The 23,734-nt window shown below is 38.9% G+C and overlaps 1 protein-coding gene across 3 annotated transcripts in view; it reads left to right on the top strand.

Annotated features, from left to right (window-relative positions):
* Positions 1-23,734, top strand: part of CHCHD3 (coiled-coil-helix-coiled-coil-helix domain containing 3) — a 266,376-nt gene that overhangs the window by 153,002 nt on the left and 89,640 nt on the right. Inside the window, exons 5-6 of one of the 3 annotated variants that reach the window (XM_090286805.1) lie at positions 18,091-18,105; positions 19,145-19,228. The exons of 1 other annotated variant lie outside the window; for it this stretch is intronic. In XM_090286805.1, coding sequence (XP_090142931.1) covers positions 18,091-18,105; positions 19,145-19,228 — 99 coding nt within the window. The remainder of the gene's footprint in view (positions 1-18,090; positions 18,106-19,144; positions 19,229-23,734) is intronic. One more of the 3 variants, XM_090286806.1, reaches the window with a different exon arrangement.

Below are 23,734 nucleotides of genomic sequence, written 5' to 3'. Positions count from 1 at the left end.
AGAGTTGGAATAACATAGAAAAGATCCACGTTGCCGTTGAAAAGTTGGATAAAGAAATACGTTGCTGTATAACACAGATATTTAGTTAAAAGAGGAGAGAAGATGGAGGGGATTCCTTGTAGTATGTGTAGACGTGTGATATGGAGGATTATGACTGGCTGTTTTCTAGCTGCATCTGAATAAGGGATTAGCTTCTTTCCTTTTTTTTTTTAAAGGATTCAATTTCAGGAGGAGCGGTTTAAAGATGGGAACTAGTTCTGGTATAAAGAAAGTCCATTGGTTAATCTCTGTGGGATTATATAAAACAGTTTTAGATTCTGCACAGATTCAGGAAATAAACTAGCAGCCAAGTACAGAGTTTACAGTTACATATATTTATTTTACTTAAAAAAACAAAACAGTGAAATCATAAACTTGGATGCAACCTGTAACATTTGAATGCACCCAAAATAAGTTATATACTTAGATTTTATTGTTCTTTTCATTGTAGGGAAATAAAAATGGTGACATGAAACAATGTATTTAAGTAGAAAGAGGCTTCTCAGCAGTTTCACTTATAGCAGTTTATAGCCTTTCCTGAGTGATTTAGTTATTATTCCTAATTCTCCGAAAGAACACTTCAGTGGTAGACCCAGACAGCAATAAACCCGTCAAGATGAAGAGTGAGAGAAGAGACAGTGGAGTTAAGAGTTAGAAGAAGTGTGTGACATTCAGGAGTAAGAAATGCATATTGCTTAACTAGACCATAGAGAAATAATGAGAAAAATAACCAGCAGGCAAGCGACGCTCAGAAATCTGTTTTTAGAAGGAAGCTCAGGTATTCGCTGGACTATCGTTCATACGCGCTAATTCTGTAGTGTGAGATTCCAGAATGACGGTGCTGATTTTCACTTACCAAAGAAAACCATTTTGCTTCCTGGGGAAAATTTCTTTTTCATATACCACCACAAGCTTCAAATTTTTTATGTTATTTCATGTTATTATTTTTATATGTGTCCTTGGTACCCTTTGTTCCCCATGCTTACAAAATTGAAAATTAGAGAAGCAATTAAAAAATCAGCAAGGCAGCAATATGAGCAAAGATTAAGCGTACTAAGAATAAATATTTGCTAACTCAGAAAAAGGGAATTTGTGTTTTTTCTGTAAAGTGCTACAAATTATCTGGAGGAAGAAAAACCGAGAAATCAGACCACAAGTAAGGTGATGGAGGTGGGACTAATGCTTAAGTGTTTTTACAGTCAAACAACTTGACTGTAAAACACAGCAACAAAGCCCTACTACATCACAGACATTTTAGCTCCCTAAGGACAAGAACGAAAACGAGGAAGGAGAAATGAGCCAAGAGAAAAAGACAGAAGAACGCAAGCCCTGATAACCAGAAGGCAGGTGAGGGGGGCGCAGAATGTGGCCGTCAGAGAGCGAACCCCAGAGCAGAGAGGACAGGGAGCTGCCCTCCGCGGCGCTGGCAGCACGCACTCGGTGTTCCCGGCCCAGGCTCCTGGCCTCGAACACGGCCCAGTCTGTTTAATCGCTGGTCGCGGTTGCCCTTTTCCTGACCGCAGGGTGAGAAGCTTGATCAAGTTCCCTTTATTCTTACCTGAAGCCCATTCCTCCTGATCTCAGCTTTTGTTCCCTCTCTCTCATCCGCTGGATGCCCCCCAAAAGCTGGAGGGATAGATGGGGCTTTGGAATGCCTTGCTGAATTTATCTTTCTTTTCTCTGTTTTACTTTGTCAGTGAAGCTTTCCTCCCCATTTCTAAACTGATGTATTCAGATAATCTGATTTCTATCATTTTAGCGTCTCTGTTCCCCTCACCTCAGCACACACGCGCCCGCCAGGCTTAGTGGTTTTGAGAACATTTGAAAGCAGGTGTCCACAAAAGGAAAATGATTTTATATTCTGTTAAATTTAACACATAGCTATCACAACAAATAAAACATCATACTTTTTAAGTTTAGTAATTGTTTTTCCTGTTCTATGGGAAAATAATATTTCCTATTGATTAATCATGTAACAGTACTAATTTTGGGAGCACCTTGATGAACACAGTTGTAGGACAAGGCCGGTAATATCACTTCTGGATATTTGAGAAGTTAGTAGAAATCGTTGTTTAAGTAAACTGACCTACAAGACTGTGTTTGGGTGCTATATCCTAGATGAACCAGAAGTTAGCTTTCTGCTGCTCACTGGGGTGTCCTACCGCAGATTCTGCTGTCATTGACTCTGCACATGCTCAGCCGGGGCGTGGTGTGGCCGGGACACAGCCCTCAGCGATGGCGCAGGCTTCTAACCTGCGTCCCGGGGCACCTCGGCCGTCTGTTGAAAAGGCTGACCTCGTCAGTGGAGGAGAGTCTAGGTTTTTAACTTTTCAACCATACCTTATAAAAGGGGTGCTTTTAAAATCAGGAAGATAGTTAAACTTCAAGTTAAAAGAATGAGATTACCTTGATTCGTGTTTTTTAAAGGGAGCATACTATAAATGGCATCTGGGTGAAATATCTGAGCAGATATTTACATTATTTAAAAATTTATATCAAGAGCCACCACGATTTTTCTAAGGTTAGAGATTTTATGTAGTAGTGTCTGTCTCTCTCCTTTTTAAAAATTAGGATAAGGGAGTTAAAATTTATTGTTAGACTGTGGCATATATGAACATCGGTACTGTGTTGAGCTGGACATTGGAAAACTCCCAGTTACCGTTTTCTTAAACAGCAGTTTTCAACCCGAGACTGGCACTAGTGGTTAAAGAATATAATTCCTGTGGCGACTGTAGTTAATATAATACTGTATTGTATTGCACGTTTGAAAGTTGCTAAGAGAGGAGAATTAAAAGTTCTCATCATAGGAAAAAGATTGTAACTATGGTGACAGAAGTTAACTAGATTTATTGTGGTGATCATTTTACGGTATATACAGATATTGAATCAGTAAGTGGTATAATATATGCCAGTTATGCCTCAATTAAAAAAGTAATTCCTAATACCTCACGACATATCCCAAATTACCTCCTCTTCCATGAAATATATTTTCCTCTCTAAGTAATTTTATTTTAGAGTGTTTGACATCTTAAATGTATCCGTGGTCTATCTCCAAATTACATGGCTTCAGTGGTTACTTCTATTTGGAGATTTTCCGTGTCTAATGGTAATTATTGTGTCAATTCTTGCACATCTCCCCTGGGTTTTGGAGCATGGTGTGTTCTTTCAGTATTGCAGTTCACTGTCCTCTCGCTAGAATTCATAGATTAACTTTAAGTGATATTTAGAAGGTGCTTCTGGGAACATAACTGCCATTCAGCACATGTAGGCCTGCATTGCCTCACACCTGGAGCCTTTCAGCGGCCCTCTTCATGGTTTTCCCATGGGCATCCTCCCTCTTCCTAATCCATCCTAGACACCAGACTAATCCTCCTAAAACACTGTTTTCATCGCCCTCAAAAACCTTTAGAGGCCCTCCCCCTCCAACCATGGCCTGCAGGATCCATCCTCAGGCAGCTGAGTCTTCCTGCGGCCTCATTCCCATTCCTTTCTGGTCCTCCTCCTGTAATCCCCTCTTCAGCTGATTCTCTGCTCTGTCCCTGCTTATTGTCTCTTTTCTTACAGTGACCTTGGACCGTATCGCTGCTCATCTAAATCCTACTCATTCCACTTTCCAGTACCAGTTGAGCTGATCAAATGCTTTATTTTCCTTGCAGCATTCACTGTCCTTATTATATATTATTATATATTATTTTTTATTATGGTTGTTCGTTTATACATGCTGTGCACTGCCTTCCATCCCGATTTGTAGTTTTTTTTAAAACAGCATTTGTAAGCAGAGATGGCTTGTTGCTAACTTTATGTATCTATATATAAACTGGAGCTTTAGGATTGTGGTTTATTGTCAGTGACTGAGATACAACTGGCTCGTTATTGATTGTATTCTACCATGTATTAGCATAACATCAGAGGATCTTCATAAAGTAGGTTTCATTGAGGACTTGTTGAGTAAATAGATACATCTGTTCTTCAGATGGGTAAATTATTTTAGCACTTAACATGTTAGTATGTATGTATATAGGGTTTGGCTTATTTTCTGGGCAGGAAATACATTAAGAATGCCCCAGAGTCATTTCTGGACTGACATGACCTGTCGTTTGTTTAGATCATGGTTAAACACTTAGAGCTGAGTAAGTTGGCGGCCAAGCCATTCTACCGACCAAACTGGAAAAGTTCTCCAAAGTGTTCTAGGAACTATCGGGATGGCCAAAAAATCTCTTGAGTTTTTTCCATAAAATAAAAGACACATTTTTCATTTTCACCAGTAACTTTACTGATTTGGATATTTTGAGCATGTTGGCTGTCTCCCGCTATTGCCTGCTAGTGGGTAGAGGCCAGGGTGCTGCTCAGCATCTTCCAAAGCATGAGACAGCCCCACAGCAAAGACTTATTGGGCCACAATGCCAGGACACCAAGGAACTTCACAAACCACTTTTGACAGGTTCAGTCAGTCACAGCACCTTCTCCGTGCACTGCACAAATCTTTTTTAGTTTTTCAGTTGCTTTTTTGCCTTTCTTCAAACAATAAAGCATAATATGCTGAAAATGTTGTGTATCTTCTTCCATCTTCAGTATTAAAATGTCTGCACAGGAATTCACCGATTTTGATAAGGTTTTTTTCTTTTTTTAATGTACACTGATATGACAGCTGTTGTGACAATCTAACAATCTAACAAAATTGTTTCAAATGTAGTTAAAGACAACTAAGCACTACTAGAGCCATCATACGAAAGAAACTAAACGAACTTTTTGGCCAACCCAATATTTGGAGAATAGATCAGTGAATAGTTTTATGTTGCATTTCATCTCTTGAAGATGCGGGCTACCTCAGGTGACAGAAAGCTCCAGTAGGACAAAAGATAGCTTGTTGCAAAGATCAGCTAAGCAGCCTTTTTACAAATATTCAGCTCTTCCTTGATCATGCCATCATTACTGCTTGTATTTGTGTGACACCAGGCAAAAAGAATAAAGGAAAAAGGGGGACTTGGGGGGGATTTTCTTCAGCGCTTAAACCAGGCTTGTCACACGGCAGGGGCACAGCGTCTGGCTTTAATACTCTCATATGTCACGTGCAGTTTATTATCATTAAAATATAAACCTATTTCTTAGAACTTTTAAAAAAACTTGAGATTACAAAATCACTTACACTCTTCTTTCAGGCAGTGGTGAATGGGGGTGTTAACTTGCTAAAGGTCATTACTCTGTTTGTTTTCAGTTTCAGATGAATAGCAGGTGGGAGCCATTTTTCAAAGCAAACAGGCTGTCTTTTTAGTTCAGTTAGAAAAAAGCAAGATTTCTTTACTGTAGCCTGAAATATTCTGTGCAAGGTGACAAATGGCAAGGATGACGAAACATTCAACATTTAAAAAAATAAGCTAGCTGGCTAATATTGTGAATTTTTAAAGGCCCAAGTCAGAACTTTAGCAAAATATTTCTTTTACTGTACTCGAGTTACAACATCTTGGTGTTTATGCTTAACATATCTGTCTATTATTTTCAGTGGGTATATTTTCTTCATGCAGCTGTTTTGATTTGTGGTCTGTAATATCTTTGTTCACTTCTGCAGTGCCCATCTCAGATAATAAACACCTTTGGGAAGGAATCACATCTTAGAAGTTCTGTAGACGGTCACCTGTCACCCGTGCAAGTGTGTATGTGTGCTCGTGTGTTTGAGGGGGGTCAGCTTGGTGATGTTATGTCTCAATAATAATAATTTTTATTTTGGTTTTTTTTTTCTTATTTACAGGAAGGTTTTTGAGAATATCTGAGATATTGTTTAGTGTGCCAGCATTAAATGTGAGTCAAGGTGGCCTGTATTCTGTTCTTAACTCATGACTAACTAGCTTTCTGATTTTACGAGTAGAGCTATTTCACGATCTTTAACACCTGAGGACCTTAGGTTCTAAGGTATATACCTCTTTTAAGTGTATGTGGTTTTCTTTTTTTGTCTGAGTGTTTCTGATCGCTGATAAATATGGCACCCAGTGTCATTAATGGTTTGTCATTAAGAACATCATTTTGCATGCAATATACTTGCACTTGGTTTAAGAAACTTGAGGATGGGGGTCACTTTTCTCTGAACTGGAATCCTTTCACTTAGCTTCTCAGTCTGAACAGTTGCTGGGAGCTTTCTAGCATCTGATCAAATGATGGATGAATGGAAATCATACTCGCAGGAGGAGGATTTTTAAGCCAGAAAGATAATATATAACCAAAATGATAGTCGTAACCATAAAGCACACAGGGATATCATGTCAAATAATTAATAATTCTCTTGACTACCCAGCAGGCAAAACCAAAGCAAATTTGTCAAGTTGCGTTTTGTCCTTGGGTGCAAACATAGACAAGGATCTGCCTGGTGAGCTGTAGTGGGAAGAGTCAGGAATTCTGTATTCAAGAGACAGCTTTTCTGCTGTGGATTTTAGGCAAGTCTTTTATCTGCAGCTGTGTTTTGTTTTTTTTTTTTTTAACTGTAAAATTAATAAAAACAAAAGAAGTGGATACAAAACTACTACTTCACATTGCTGCGTAGTGAGGTTTCCTAATGTGATTATGTGATTTTAGATATTTAAAAAGAGTAAAGGATGTTACAAATTATAAGCTGACATTTTGATTGCATTCTTTCTTGAGTTTCTTGGTAGCAAACCTGTGGCGCCACTCTAGAATTTGAGATTCCAGAATTGTCTGCTTCGTTGCGGACCTGTGGAGGGTACCTGTGTACAAGTAGTGACGTGAACACAGCTCAGCCTAAGCTGGCCTGGCCCTTCCTGTGGGCGAGTGATAGTGTCTTCTCATCCCTTACAACCGTCTGGCCCCAGGTCCTGAAGTGCCTTATTTACACCTTGTCTTGTGGGCCCTGCGTTTTCCATCAGGATGATTCGTGCCTTGGGTGCATTCTCTTCCTTCTGTTCCTCCTTTCTGATCATTTTTTCCCCTCTTGCTTTGCCCAGGCTTCTATTTATCACAGTTAATCCCACAGTCTCATCCCTTAAATTCATTTTCTTGGTCAAGTAAGCTAGAGGCTTTAAATGGAGGCTAAAGAATTTTTAAAATCCTTTCATTATCAGGTTTGGGGTAAACTGGGATGTTGTAAAGGTCCAGGCACTTCATACCTTCCTCACAAGTGGCCATTGCTGAGAATTTTAAAAAATATTAATTATCATTTTAACACTTTTCTAAATATAGTTTTTCTTGGACTATATAGTGGAATCACAGCTTAAGGATTTAGTTTTAAAATCACCATGTGGATTTTATTTGTCAGTTATACCTTAATAAAGCTGAAAAAATCAAAAGAATATTTGAGACAAAGATTTCTTTTTTTTTTTTCAAGTTTATTCTTAAGAGTTCAGCACTGGGAGTTTTTCTTCCGTTAGTGTGTTGGTTGGTTTCTTAACTCCAGCGTTGGATGAATTGTTGGCTTTCATTTAAGGATTTGTGGATGGAAACTATGTACCTTAAACCAGTATAATTCCACTTACTGGAAACACACGGTCCCTCTCTGAGGGTGTGCGGGACACGAGACAGACCGATCCGTCCCGGGCTTCCTCGCGTGACAGGGGAAGTCCTGCACGCTATTGACATTTTTCTCTCTCCCCACTTCAACCTGACTGGTTGGATTCGCGTCCACTCTGTCCATATGATAGTGCAATGCCTCGAATTCTCCTCTCCAAGGCCCCACGAGCGAGGTGAGCGTACCCAGTTATTTTCTGAACTTAATCATTTTGAGGCAGAGAATGAGAACCAGTTGAGTTCATGAGCAGCAGTGAGTTGAACTTGTTTTAGGAACTGGCCCCTTTTACCCCCCATCTCAGTTCTTTGAACCTGCCAGGCAGTGGTAGGTTCAGGAAACGGCCCGGTGACTGTTGATCAGCAACACAGAGCGAGCGAAGCCCTGTCCCTCCTCCAGTCCTTGTAAACCCATCCCTGGTGCCAAGTCAGCAGAGAGGGAGCATCGCTGCGGCCACAGGGAACCAGGCGCCACATACACGGGGGAGTTTCTGAATGCTGTTGAAGGTGTGCTTGTGGCATCCTAGCAGGTTGGTGGCAGAACAGGCATGTGTATTGAATTTCCTCTGATCCAGCTATAGCACTGATACTAAATGAATCGCTAATTGAAGAAATGTTATGGTAAATGTAACGCATAACATTTGAATGTTATTGGAATATTAGATATTATTTAGCTCATCTCCTTAGATTCACAAAGATGAAAACAGACCCCAAATGATGAAGTAACTTGCCTGGTTTCATGACTTAGCAGCCATCTTTAATGATGGGTCATTCTGCTTAACCCAGTTCTCCTCTGACCGGCAGTCTCTGCTCTGGGGGCTCCGCATCGGCCTGACCGAGGTTTTCTCAGCTCTGCGTTGTTGTCTCCTTCCTGCTTCATCTCCCATCACGGGTACCAGACCTATGGCATACTCCCAGGCTCGCTCTGCTTTCTGCCTCTTCTACCCTGTGTCCTTCCCCCCAGTAAATCTCTCGTGCTTCTGATTCTGTCTCAGCATCTGCATCCCAGAGGACCTGAGCTGACATAGTACATAGTTGGTTCTGGAGACATTTTTAGGATATTCTGCATTAAGTGTTACAGGAAATCTTTAAAAACCTCTTTATGTTGAGTAATGTTGAAAAAGACTACAAATGCTTGATTAGTCTTTTTTACATTGTCTTCCCTTAAAGTCAAGCCAACATGAAAAGGAAGAAGGTCGGGGAGAAATGGTAAGTCCATTGCTGTCAAGAGTCAGGGATCCCAGAATGTACTCTCTTCATGACCTTAAAAAATTCCCATGGGCAACAAGGAACCTGGAGCCTTACTTACTGCCTATAAAATGAACTGGGTGATCACTGGATTTGTTTTCTTAGCTCTGAATGTGAAATAGATTGCAAGAGAAAAGACTGACTGGCCAAATGGTCCCAATAGTGTGAACATGAAATCTAAATTTAAATTGAACAAATACAAGCTAATACAAAGGATAGGAATTCAGTAGCGGTGCAGTAATTGTCTCCAAGTTGTTGTTCAATTTATTTGTCAGATCAGTGATACAAATACCTTCACACAGATAGGGCAGTTTAGCTAGCATCTCTACGTGTAAGTGCCTCTGTGATTTTTAATTTCCATTGTAAAACAGATTTTATATATATATATATATATATATATATATATATATATATATATACACACACACACACACACACACACACACACACACACACACACACACATGTGCCTGGAAATGGAAGTTTTATTCTCCACAATATGGAATACAGTATTCCCTCACTTATCGCGGGTATTACGTTCCAGACCCCCCCCACCCCACCCCCCGTGAAGTAGGAACCTTACATTTATTCTACACTCTTAAACCTATGTAACTTTAACAACATATGTATACAGTATCACAGAATCCCGCGATATAGCGAAAAATCCGTGATAAATAATTAAATATAATATTTTTTAAAATCCCGCGATACAGTGAGGCCGTGATAAGTGAACCGTGATATAGCAAGGGACTACGAAAGACGATAGAGACTTTTTAGTGTGATTGCACCTTAAGTTACATAATTCCAAATGCCTAGTGCTCCTTTCCACTCAGGATCATGTCAGCTGAGGTCTAGGGTTGAGACCACTCTGCTTTCCATGTAATGGGAACATTCAGTGGTAATAACACCAGTCAATTCTGTGGCTGAATTTGAAAATAAAAGCCCCTTCCTGCTCTAAGTCCACGTAATTAGATGGTAGTTTAATTAAAATGGCCCTTTTTACTGCTTTTTCCTCTTGCAATTGTAATTCTTATTCTTAAAGTTTCTAAGCTTATTAATGATCTGTGACATAGAGTCCTTATTTATTTTATTGATCTTGGTCTCCTAGAACTTTGTTTTCTTTTTAATTGCCAAATTAGATTTAACATGGTGTTCAAGAGTTGATCTGTGTTGACAGTTACTTGTGTCTTTCATAAACGTGTAGTAGCTGAGGCTAGTGTCATTACAGCAAATAAAGCTGCTCACTTGAGAACTCTGAAACCCTAATAGCTCGTTTCACTTTTGATTCAGTATTTATTTCATGTTTATGTGCTGGGTATCATGGTCAGTGTTTTTTTTTTTTTAATGAATGTTGGCGAGAAGCACAGAACATACGACACTGAGCTGATGAGGTGACATGTTTCAGCACCAGTCACAGTGAAGTTTCATGTTGACATATCATGTTGTTTTGTAACATGAAACTTGTACATTATAATGGAATCACAGTATGCCTGTTTTCAGGAATGATAGATAAAATATTTAACAACAGGTCTGTCATTGTCACTGCCCAAGCAGAAGAAATGTTAAACACCCAGTACCAGTTCATGTCAACTGAAAAGCAGTTCTGCCTGAAGGAACATCAACTGCATGGATTCACAATCTTATATGTTATGTGACATGGAATCTGTTCTTACAGGGACCAATAGAAAAGAGAGAACTGATGTATCTGTTGTATGCTTTTCTTCCTTAGGTCAAAAGTAATTAATTAAAATTTCCAGTTTCCTCTCTCATTAGGATACATGTATGTGAGCAACTCTTGTTGCTCCTATGCATTTTACCTTCACAGTGCAACCTTGGTACCCAGTTATAACCAAGTTGTAATGCAAGCAAGCCTCCAACCCAATTCTGCAATATGAATAGACATTTATTCAACACAAACTTATTAGCAAGTCGGTCCAAAATGACTCATACAGTGCATTCTGTAGCACTCAATGAAGTACCTGTTCTCTGTTCTCTTAAGTGCTTCCTTTGCTGGAAAGGCTCACCTGAGGCAGGTGAGACTGTTTATAGTTGTCCTGAGACAACCAACGAGTCTCTTAAATCTTAAGTGGTTCTCAACTGGGGGCAGTTTTGCTCCCCAGAGAACAGGTGACGATGTCTGGAAACATTTTTGTTGTCACAGCTCTTAGAGGAGTGTGGTACTAGTGGTGTCACAGAAACCACGTAGGTTGTTTTCCAGATGTGCCCCAGAAGTGGCAGAGGACATACTCAGTAGGCTGTTCCAGTATGTTATCAGTGTAAAAATCCGACATGTAGACCGTGGTTCTTGACACTCTTTGGGGAACACAGAGCAAACAGAAACAAATGGATTTGATCACATCCTGGGGTCTTGGGTATGAGTTCCAGATTTAGGATAAAGACCTTTATTGAAAGAATAGTCTTTGTCTTTCATCTCTTGGTCTGTATTCAACTTCCATCAGGCATTACTGTGTTAGTGGACATAGTATGGTTTACCATTTCACGTTGGAGTTTGCTCATAGCTTATGCTTCTGCCTATAAGTAGTTATTGCAAAGTACACTGAATTTGACAATTGGTTGGGCATCATTTAAGTTCACCGAGATGAACTTGACAATCTTAACAATCTCACCTTCTGGTGTGGTTTGGAAAACAATGCTCTGAGTATAAATCTTTGTTTATTAATGCTACTTGATAAAAGCTCAGTGAAACCCAAGTAATTTCTCATTTATAACAGAAGTCTAGTATGTAGCCAATTGAATATATGGCTACTTTAATTATTTTGTTATGGCCAATTGATATTCACAGTGATCATGTTCTACAGCTTCTAAATGTAATACCACCTTACAAGTTTATGGTTCAGCCCCCTTGGATATTTCAGTTCTCTGTTTTATGTTAGCATATGATTATATTAGTGTCCTATATATTGTCCTTTATGTGGAATTGAGAAGGAATAAAGCTCCTTTCCCTGCTCTTGTTTGCCTGTGTGAGTTGTAAGAAAGATAGATTTATTTTGTCTACCACAGATTATCCATATTATTGTGAAAGATGAAATTTTTCCTTCGTCCATTATATGTGTGTTTCAGATTTTCTACAAGATTTAGGATGACAGGAAATGAATTATAAGGATTTCCTATTTATATTGATTTATACTTCTTTCCTTTTCTCAATCCTAGTAATCTCTGGCTTTATAATATCATCCCATGGAAAAATTGAGCAGGTTCCTGCTCTAGTTTCTACCTTGAGCTATTAAAATTGAACACTGACATTTCAAGGAACTTTGTCATTTAAAATGTACAAGCTTTTCCATAGCACCAAATGTTTCCTTAACATGTCTTGTACTTGGTGCATGAAGTAACAGGTTCTACTTCTGAGCTAAGAGATTGTGATGTCACTGGGTTCCAAATGCTGTGAACCCTGAGCGACAGAGACCTCAGTGCCTAGAAGCAACCAGGCCTAACGGAGCTGAACTACTATGCCAAAAAGAATTTGCTATGAAGATTTACCTAAGACAGTACGAGGAAAGGTAAAGTTCCCAGTTTTTTCTTCTGTCGACCTTTTTATCCTTTTTGGTGAACACTTTCAAAGACATTTTCAAATTATGTCCTCTGCTACTTTGAGGCTTATCTTTTTATTCTCTTGAAAAAAAGAAAGCATAGGCAAAAGTAAGTAGTTTTTGAAATAAAAAAGTAAAATCAGTAATGATGAGAGGAGCCCTGAACAGTGTGGTTCAGTTGGGTGTTTCACAGAGCAAAGAGTCTCCGGTTCGATTCCCGGTTGGGGCACATGCCTCGGTTGTGGGTTCAGTCCCTGGTCAGGGCACATGCAAGAGGCAACCGATTGTTGTTCCTCTCTCCCATCGACGTTTCTCTCCCTCTCTTTCTCCCACTCCTCCTCTCTCTCTAAACATAAAATCTTTTTTAAAAAAATGAAGAGAGAAGGCTGTAAGTACATAAACTTTTCAATTTTTTTTCTGAAAAGAGGCAAGTCTTTAAGGAAATAAATACATATATGCTTCATTTTGAGTCTAGCTGCCAACATGTTTATGTGTCGAGTTTCTTAAAGAAAACTTGATTTTCTTATTTTCTTTGTTTCTCTTGCATGTGGAGCGTTCTTTTTTCCCATAAGCATGGAAGCTCTTTCTGTCATGCTTTCAAAACCAGTCATTTCATCCCAAGTCTAACAGGATCTGAAAATTAGTGTGCACATTTCTTGTAGTGGGAGGAACAGCAAACAGGAGGTGGGGGGAGACTTTTTATATTCACTTTTTCCTAAGAAGTAATTGTACTGTAACAATCAGTAATGTTGGGCTCCACTTGGTTGCACATGGTCACTTAATATCTGTTAGTGTGACACATAGAAGTTTCATTTCCTTGTGCTTGGTTTGCCGCTTTTCCTTGAGTTGAGTGTGACTCTCCATCCTCGACAGCTATTAGCGTAGCCAGGGTATCGTGGGCTTATTTAAGTTTTAGGATTCATCTTGTGTGACTTTCCCTCCCAGCATCACATTAACTGTTTCAGAGCGGTGCGCCACTAAAGTGGCGTAGCCATGTTTCTTGTTTGTTATTCTCCCCAGTGGTCTCGGACTATTGATCCTGCTGGCCGTCAAAGGAAGGATTTGGGAAGTTAGACTATAGTTTGATGTTTTCAGGTCTTTGGAAGTGGTTCCTTTTTAGTGTCCGTATCTGATCTTCTGGCGTGTTGCATTAAAATTTTCAAGGATTTCGTCTGAAAATGTAGATGAGGATGCTTCTGTATACCCTTTACTTAGGGTGTAGTCAGCCCCACAATGTTAGCTTTGTTGGCTGCAGTAGCCCTCAGTAGGCTCAAGCTATATTCCTGTAGGAGTAGTTACCAAAAAAATTCACTGTGTACCTAACTGTACACGAACAAAAGAAACATTTAGTGCAAGTGTTTTAAGAGCCACAGGTGGGTAATGTCATACATTGAATGGGAGACAGAATCAAGTGCTAATACATTAAGGATTTAGTTGGTAAAATAATTTCCATGCTATAAGTAACTTAAGTTGTTAAAATTTTTTCGGTTGTTAATATGGTTACTTAATAGCTCACACTGTCAGCCTCATATATGTTTTCATCTTATAGTCAGGGATAAATATATGTGATATTAATGTTTAAAATGTTTTTCTGGCCCTGGCCAGGTAGTTCAGTTGGTTAGAGCGTCATCCCAATACACCAGGGTTGCGGGTTTGATCCCCGGTCAGGGCACATACAAGAAGCAACCAATGAGTGCATAAATAAGTGGAACAGCAAATCATGTTTCTCCTTCTCTCTCTTCCTTCCTCCATCTCCAAAATCAATAAATTAAAAAACTTTAAAGATATTTTTCTGATTAGGGAAGTAATAATTATTTATTATAAAAATTTGGAAACTAGAAGATAGTCCAAAGAAGAAATATATCCCATCATGCATATCATGTCCATTGTTAACTTCTTAGCATACTTATTGTTTTTTCCATGTCCTTATAATTAGGCACTCAACTTTCCCTTTCATTCCCTTTTGCCCCTAACCCCCATTTCTTAGCCAAAATCAGGAACTTCCTATATATTCTATTTTATGACCTGTTTTTCCCCAAAGTAATAGTTTTGAATTAAAAAGTCAATTATTCTATTGAAGCATTATTTTTAATGGCTCTCAATGTTTGATCATTATGGATGGCCTAAAATCTTTATAATCGATATGTTCTTGTTGGACCAGATCTCATTTACACAAACCTCTGTTGTTCCCATGTGTTTGTTGCTTTAAATAATGCTGTCTGCATTTTCTTAGATATAAATCCTTTTATGCTTTTCTTAGTATTTTGTAGGATTAAATGCCTAGATGTAAAACCAGCCAAGTGGTAAGCATATTAACAGTAATAAAGACATATTTATTTATTTATTTATCTATCTAAATTAGGGGCTACAGTTGTTCCCACTTTTCTCCCCTTCCCCTCCCTCACTCAGCTCCACCCTCTCCCCACCCCAAGGCAGTTCCCACATTGTTGTCCCTGTCCTTGAGTTGTGATAAATGTTCTTTGATTAATCCCTTCACCATCTTTCATCTCGACCCCCTCCCCCATTACACCCCCTCTTCGGCAGATGTCTGTCTATTCTGTTACTGTCCTGTTCGTTAGTTTATTGTGGTCATAAGATTCCACATATAACTGAGATCGTGTACTATTTGTCTTCCACTGGCTGGCTTAGTTCACTTAGGATAATTTTCTCCAGGTTCATCCATGCCGATGCAAAATGTAAGAGTTTCTTTTTTTACCGCTGCATGGAATCCATTGCATAAATGTACCACGGCTTTTTTATCCCCTCATCCACTGATGGGCACTTAGGCTGTTTCAAAATCTTGGCTATTGTAAATAGTGCTGCTATGAACATAGGGGCGTGTATGTATTTTTTGTATTGGTGGGCTGGGATCTTTGAGGTATGCTAGGTCTGTCCAGAAAGTATCCAGTCATATAATAAGAAAAATAGAGACATTTATTGGAGAAGATACAAGATATAAGATACATTGTACGTGGGACAATGGCACCTCAATTCTCTTCAAAGGAGGCCCCTTGGGACCTCATGCAGTTCTCCCAATCTCTATCAGCTGTCCTGTAGTATTTTCCTGAATCTCATCGACGGTCTGAAATCTCTTTCCTTTCAAAGGTGATTTTAGTTTTGGGAAAAGCCAGAAGTCACAGGGCACCAAATCTGGGCTGTAGCGGGTCTGAGTCACCTGGGTGATTTGGTGTTTCACCAAAAAATCCTGCACAAGACATGGTGTATGAGTAGGCACATTGTTGTGATGAAGCTGCCAGTCACCATTTGCCCTTAGCTGCGGCCTTCTGAGTCATCTGAATAGTGTCCACAGGGGAGTGTTCAAGCTTAATGTAAAATCTGATGCAGATTTGTTGCTCTTTTGGCTCAGTCATTTTGAATACAACGGCCACACAGTGCACATGCTCACTCAACAGTGTCTACTGCCCCACTGACTAGTACAGTGAAGCCGTCATTGTTCATACACCGCATGCCAGTCCACTCGCCTTGTCTACCAGGTTACATCGATGTCATGCAAACTCTTCTCATTATACTAACAATAGGTGGACTTTTTCTGGACAGGCCTTGTATTTCCAGAAGTGGAATTGCTGAGTCAAAAGGGAGTTTCATATTTAATGAATGGGACCACATCAAAATGAAAAGCTTTGTGCAGCTAAAGAAACCATCAGCAAGACGAATAGGGAACGCACTGTATGGGAGAACATTTTTGCCAATGATACATTTGACAAGGGTTTAATCTCCAAAATATACAAAGAGCTAATACAACTCAATGCCAGGAAGACGAACAACCCAATTAAGAAATGGGCAAAAGATTTGAATAGACACTTCTCCAGAAGAGGACATACAAAGGGCCTGTAGACACATGAAAAAATGTTCAATGTCGTTAATCATCAGAGGCACGCAAATTAAACCACAATGAGATATCACCTTACACCTGTCAGAATTGCCACTATCAATAAATCAACAAACAGCAGGTGTTGGCGAGGATGTGGAGAAGAGGGAACCCTCCTGCACTGTTGGTGGGAATGCAGATTGGTGCAGCTACTGTACATCCAAATATTTATATGTAGTTATTTTCATAACTTTTAGTGTGCTTAATTTGTATTCCCTATGTAGTTAAATTCATTCTTTATAATATCAAAATTCTGTGAGTTTTCTACCAGCATAATCAAGGAACAGAATAGTTCCCTCACCTGAAAAAATTGCCTCTTGTGTCTCTTGACTACAAAGTATGTTTATTTTTAATTTGGAAAATAGAAAGAAGCAAAATGAACTAGAAACCACCTTATTATAACTTTGTTGAAATTTTTGTCAACTCTCCTTTTGGTCTGTTTTTTCCTCCTTTCCTACCGAATAAAAGAGATCATACCGGCTTTTCTGCTTATAGTCTTTTTCATTTTTTACTTTGTATATTTGGAGTATATTTCTATTTAACAATTAGATTAGATTTTATGTTTGTTAGGTTTTTTTGCAATCCTAAAGAGCCCTATCATGAACATCTTTGCATATGGCTGTAAGTACTTAAGAAAAGTTCTAAAAATAATGTTTAGATCTCAGTGAATGTACATTTTTAAACCTTATTACATTTTGTTCAAATTGATTTAAACAGTAGTTATACCAGTTTGCATTCTGACTTACTGTGTGTAGAAGAGCCTGCTTTCCTGTATTCTTTACCAATATTATTTTATATTTCTGTAATGGTATTTTATTATTTTAATATTTGTGTTTTGATTTCTTCTGGGGTTGAGTTTTCTTTTGTCGATATGTTTATTTTTCATATTTTTTGCATGTGATTTACCAGTCTGTGCCATTTGTGGGGTGAGGTAGAGGGCTTATCTTTTAAGTGCCCTATATGTTAGTGACACATTAACTCACAGCTGACAGCCTCGGTTCCCATGCCATCCCCCTCTCCTGCCCGCCTGCAGCTGTCTGGGAGTTTCCCATGATAGTGGGGTACAGCAACCCAGGCTCCGTTTGGCCTTGATCAGCCCTAGACTCACAGCTGCAAGATAACAACTGAATTCAATAGTTTCTTTTTTCTTCCCCCTACAAAACAGCCCCTCCTTCCCTAAGACCCCGGAGTCGGGCCATTCGCAGCACGGCTTCCTCCCCGCTTGCTAATCCCCTCAATAAACTTCTTTTCTCTGCTCGCTGCCTCCTCATGGTTCTCTGAGCAACACCGTTCTTACAACAGCTACATGTTCTTTTCTTTTGTCATTTGCTTTTTGTTTGGTTTAATAATTTTTTAATTTTATGAAAGGTCTTGTAAGTCCATTCTTTTTCACTTTATTTTGGGGTGTCTGTGTTGAATTTAGAAAGCTCTGTTCTCTTTAGATCATATATATAGTTGTGTTTATTTTCTTCACACTTAGCTTGTTAAACATTTTTCTCCATTTACTTTTTATATTTATGGCAGACTGGCAGGTTTCCCTGTGCTGTACAAAGGCATCATAGATTATGTACTTACATGTGAATATGATTTTATCAAATCTTAATACTGTACATGGTTTTATTCATATGCTTTCAAGTATATGAACTTTTCATTGAAATCTTCTATTTGAACTAATAGCCTAGTCACATTGAAATGTGTTCAAAGTTAAGCAAATCCAGCCCCTGTCCCCACTATGCCTTCTTTGGTTTGCATTTTAAGTAGATATTATGCATCAAATTTCTTCAGGTTTCTTTCTGACATTAGGAAAAAACAGTAACTATATTGTTAAATAACTGTTTGTTTTTTAACATGCTGCAGGACACTGACGACCAAGTAAGTAACAAAACAATAACCTATAGATGTGCAAATAGGTTCACTCAAACTGAGCAAGGCAGTGGTGGTCACCCTGAGAGGGGCTGAGCCAGGTGACACTTGATCACCTTGCAAAAAAAAAAAAAAAAAAAATAGAAAATAGAAAAATAATGTGCTTGGCCCAAAGATGGGAATGCCAAAATACATCCTCCCTTAATATCTTAATATTTCGGGTCAGGTATGTATTCAGCATTCACTGAACAAAAAATACGTTAAAAGCTTTTCTAACTTAGGGTGATATAGGGAGGTCTGTTCTGTCAGATAGAGAGAGAGAGGTCACTTAAACAATGATTTGAAAAATGAATTATTTTACTAATCTGAAAAATATAAGTAACCATCTTTATCATTATTCAAGACTCAAAAATATTTTATTATGTCTTTATTTTGTAAATAAGATCTTGTAAATTAGAAGTGGGCAAAGAGATTTTAAAATTACTTTCATTGTTTTTATTACTATTAATTTTTAATTATTCACGTAAACATTTATAGTAATTTTTTTGCCCTCTAAAGACAGCTGCTTCATCAAAAAGGGAAAAAAACCAATACATGTATTTATATTTAGGTTTCCCTGGGTGATTTAAGGATTCTCAAGGATAAAGCTTATGTACAAAATGTTACATAGGCATTTTTTTGGGTTCAAGAAAAGTTAATAACCATGTGTCTTATGCCCAGATTAAAATCAAAGTTTTATTGTGTAAAATATTAATCCTTGAAATTACTCTCCAAAAGGGAAGTTAAATAAAACTGTCTCTGCTATATTGCAGTGCATTTGGACAAAGTAGGACACAGCTGTTACAGTTAAAAAAGAAAAAACAGTGTAGACTCTTTCTTTACATTTAAATCCAGCAATTATCATTTTATTAATGTTTTTCTATGGCAGAGACTAATAGTTTGCAGAAGTCTTCAGCTTTTTGTATTTATTTCTAATGTAACTTCTACTTGACTTTTGCTTTGCTACTGCTTTTTCCTAATATAGTACATTGTTCATTTCTTTTTTTAGGCTAGGCTGCTGGAGGAGAAAGATCGAGTGATCAAGAGGCAGGATGCATTCTACAAAGAGCAGCTGGCTAGACTGGAGGAGAGGGTATGACTCCCGCTTGTCATTGGTTCTCTTCTGTACATCTGCAGCTTTCCCATAGGTTTATTTTAAAAGTCAATAAATTAAAATGGAAACTTTTTTCCAGTTAAAAAGTGGCCAGGAAGTGAAGAAGCCAAGCAGGCAGATTATTCTCAAAAGAGAATGTCATTTCTGCTGTGATAGTTTTGAGTATGGTGGCCTTCTTGGTTCATTGATACATTGTACCACTCACAAGCCTTCATTATTTTTCCTTAACTGTTTAGGAACTGCACTGTCTCTGGGTTACACAGTAGAGTGCTTATCACACAGTAGAGTGCTTATCATCATCATCATCATCATTCATAGTTTCTTTTTTCTTCCTTTTAAAAAAAAATTTTATTGAATTTATTGGGGTGACATTTGTTAATAAAATTATATAGATTTCAAGTGTACAATTCTGTTAGCGTGCTTAACTCTCCCATGCATTGGTCAAACTTGGGTACATTCTTCGAAATGATAGTGTTTTAAAAACTCAGTTTCTCTGCATTTGTGGCTAAGAAATGAATGTCGCTTTAAAGCGTAGACAAGAGCCGAATACAGCAGGACTTGGGGAGAAGAGTTAGGAGGGGGAGTTGAGGAAGTGCCTGTAGTCAGCATGGGCCTAGAATTTGACCGAGATGCAGAGGAGGAAATTAAGGCTGAAACAAAAGGTAAGAATGGGACTTTGAGCACGTAAACTGCCCCTCTGCAATGAAGTAGATTTGTCTGGAATAATTTCATATATAGACCACGAAATTACAATGCTAGCTTTCTCTCCCAGTTGATTGAGACCCCCAAGGTTTGGTTTGTTTAGAGTAGGATGTTTAATAAGAAAGTAGGTAAAATAAGAAATACATTATTAAACCCCATTCAGTACAATTATTTCTATGTTGAATACATTCACCTGTCTCTATGTCCCTGAACTGAGTGCTGCTTTTTAAGTAGGGACTGTTTACTCATTCACTCAGCAGGTATTTTGTTAAGTACCCGATGTATGTCAGGCCCTGGTCTAGCGCCAGAGATACACTCTTGTGGAAAATGAACCAAACTTCTGCCCTCGTGGAGTTGAAATTAAACCCAGTGTCTATATCTCATGGGAGTTTGAGATGATATGGCAAACAATAACGCAAGGGAAAAGCAGTCCCAGGGCCTAGGCATGTAGGTTTGGGGTCAGATGGAGAGGGAGGGCCTGTCTGAATACAACAGGATGGCATTTGGGAAGAGGTCTGCAATAATGGGGGGCCCCAGAACCCTCAAGTGGGAGCGTGGTTGGCACGTTTAGAAGGGCCAGTGTTTTGTGGGCAGAAGAGTGTCCTGGCTGCTATCTTGAGCAAGAAATGAAGCAAAAAAATGTCCTCGTAAACGATTCAGAAAAAGGGACGGTGAAGGCATGGGCCAGGGGGCTGAGCAGTGGAGGGAGAGAAGTATGTTTGGATATTTCAAAGGCAGAGCTGATGAGATTTGCTGATGGTTTTGATCATGTGTGAAAGGAAGAACTTGAAGATACTCTAGGTGTATGGCTTTTACATAGGATGGATTTCCCATAAGGAAAGACTTAAAATATGGATCTGGATGTGTGTAGTGGTGAAGATTAGGAGTTTGATGTGGGATATGTTAATTGTGGGATATTTCTTAAAACATCCAAGTAGAGGTGTTCAAGAAGCGTGAAGTGAAATGGCTTAGAGCAGAAGTCAGCACGTTTTTCTGTAAAGGGCCAAATAGTAAATATTTTCAGCTTTGCAGGCCATGTCTGCTTTCTGTCCCAGTCACCTCCGCTCTGCCTTTGTAATGTGAAAGCAGCCGCAGCCAATATATCAATGAACAAATGTGACCGCATTTCAACTTACGGACTCGGACGTTTGAAATACTCTTCTTTTGATTTTTTGTTCTCCCCAACCATTTAGAAATGTAACACCATTCTTAGGGCTGAACTGAATGGGCTGGCGGGCTGGAACTGACCCATGAGGTGTGGGTTGCAGAGCTCTGGCTTAGAGCTGGCTTGGATCGGAATCGGCATTTCCCGGCTGCGTCTCTTAGAGCAGCACCTTACTGAATCCTCCAGTTCCCTCTGCTATAAAACGAGGCTACATTAGTACTCACCTCACTAATTTGTTAAGTGAGCCAAATCTCACAAAGCAGAGGTCCGCAACCGGTCCGGGGCCTGTTAGGAACTGGGCCATATGCAAAGCTCGCCCGAACTCCGCTTCCTTCTGTCCCACCCCATCCACAGTGAGTGAGCAAGCAGAACTTAGGTTCCACAGAACAGTCCTTGGTGTCAAAAAGGTTGGGGACCACTGTCATAAAACACCTGCCAGAGGGTCTAGCACAGAGTAACCACTCAGTCAGCAATGCTACTTATTTTGCATCTGTCCTTCCAGAGCTCTCTGCCTGCCAGGGTTAGCCGGTGTTCGCTGAGTCCAGTGGGTGGGAGTGAAAGTTTTAGGTGACTCACTCAGCACCTGCTTTCCTCCCACCCAGTCGTAGTTTGCCTCCATCAAGCATTACTCTGCTTGAAGTTTTATTTTTTCATTTCACATTTGTATCTTTTGAATTTGTCATTGATCACTGTTGGGTATAAGAAAAGGCACTGAAAAATATTCACCCATTTCTCATAAGTTCTCCAACGTGTTGTAGATAAGTCAGTGATTGGCGTGAGGAGTTGAGAGGAGAGTTCTCGGAAAAGTAAGCTGGCCTGCTTAGCTGCCCACTGTTGTTTGGCCCCTGGTTAAAACAAGTGGGGGGTGGCAGAAGGATGTTGTGTGATGATATCAAATCAGTGCAATTATAGTGTCTTCATATTTAGGCAAACTGTATATGAGTTTTCCTTTTTGAAGATAACTCTGGAAGGTAGTTATTTAGGGATTTTAACTGAACACTAAGAAGCATCCATATACTTAGAAGACTCCTGAAGTGAAATAATCATATTACTATTAGTTGATACTTAATAACTTCATATTTACTAGCATGTGGTAGGAAGAATGCTGGATCGGAGTGTAGAAGGCGTGACTTTGTCATCTAGTTATTTAACAGTTTACCTAATCTTCATGGTTCCTGGGTCTATAAAGTGGGGAGAAGACTGTTCCTTGCTCATCTTTGTGAGTTATTTGGGGGGACCTGTTAAAATGAAGAATTTAAAAGCTCCTAGAAAGCTGGGAAGAGCTGACAAATACAAGCTGCTGTCATTAAAGAATACTTGTTTTTCATTGTGTGTAAGATATTAATAATCACAAAATTAGTATTATTCAACTTCCTGGTATCTTCTGCCCATTTCTATAAATTCGTGTTTTTGTTTGTTATTGCCATTCCTAAAAAACCTAAGTTGAATTTTTGTCCATTTGGGATTTTATCTAGGAATATTTCAGAGGCATTTAGGCCCCCAATGAGGAAGCAATTTCTAGACCTAATGCGAGAGATTGTAAAAAGTTTTGCTCGTATTGTTATGATAGTGAAAAGTACAATGTCTAACCATTTCTTTTAGGAATTCTCCAGACTTTGTATTAGAAAGCATAAAAGTGCTAAATCCAATAGTGCATAATGTAAAAAAATTGATTTTAATATGATGACATGCAGAATCATCTAATTTACTGTGAAATTTAGGTTACTTGTGGTTTAAAAGTAGATATATGTGCATATCTGTTTTGACCAAGTGAAATGATGAAACCGTAAACTAGGTACCATGTGGTATATTATTAATGGAGAGGAGACATCGAGTCTTTGAAAGAATCATTCCCAGGATAATTTCTAAGATCTCCTTATCACCTGCTCATCTGCTCATCAGCTGGATTAACAAACACAGTAAATATATATCATCACTCTTCTATGGCTCATAATCTTATTACTTGAACTATTTATTTTCATTGACCTGATGGCATATTTCTTTTGAGAATATGAACCCAAGCCCAGTGAACAGGTGAAGCACATTCAGTTCTTGGTTTGCCTCTTGGATTTATTTCAGTAAACTCTTTTATCAATTACATCATATACCCTTTTGCGAATGGAGCTTTCTCCTCCCAGTGTTTTATCTTGGCTAGTTCACCAGGTGTCTGAGATAAGTTACTCCTTTCCCTAACTTGTGAGGTGCAATAGGTATAATTTAACTGGACATCAGTTTCACACCTCTTAGAACCTGTATTCCAGTATTTTTTACTGAGAAAAGTCAGGACCATTTGAAAAGTTTTTCAGGTCCTTATTTCATTGTAAATGTTGCCAGCTTTATCCAACAGTGTCATAGATGTGAGGTAACTTTATATTTTAAGAACATTAGAATCGCAGTTAGATGTATGCTTGTAACCGAGCAGCCTGGGGTCTGGCCGCCTACCCTCATGCCCAAGCATGACATGGAGAGAGGTGAGGATGGATAGAGGTGTTTATGAACAGGGGGAGCTGAGGTCTCCCCTGCTGCAAGCCATTCTCTTCTACAATAAACAGAAATCCCCTTATTCCCAAGAAGACTGAAATCCAAACGATGCCCAGAAGTTCCCATCATTTCTTATC

Source organism: Furipterus horrens, unplaced genomic scaffold (assembly GCF_987537825.1).
Source record: "Furipterus horrens unplaced genomic scaffold, mFurHor1.1.pri manual_scaffold_9, whole genome shotgun sequence".
NCBI classification, from domain to species: Eukaryota; Metazoa; Chordata; class Mammalia; order Chiroptera; family Furipteridae; genus Furipterus; species Furipterus horrens.
This window is presented reverse-complemented; position numbering and strand designations above follow the sequence as displayed.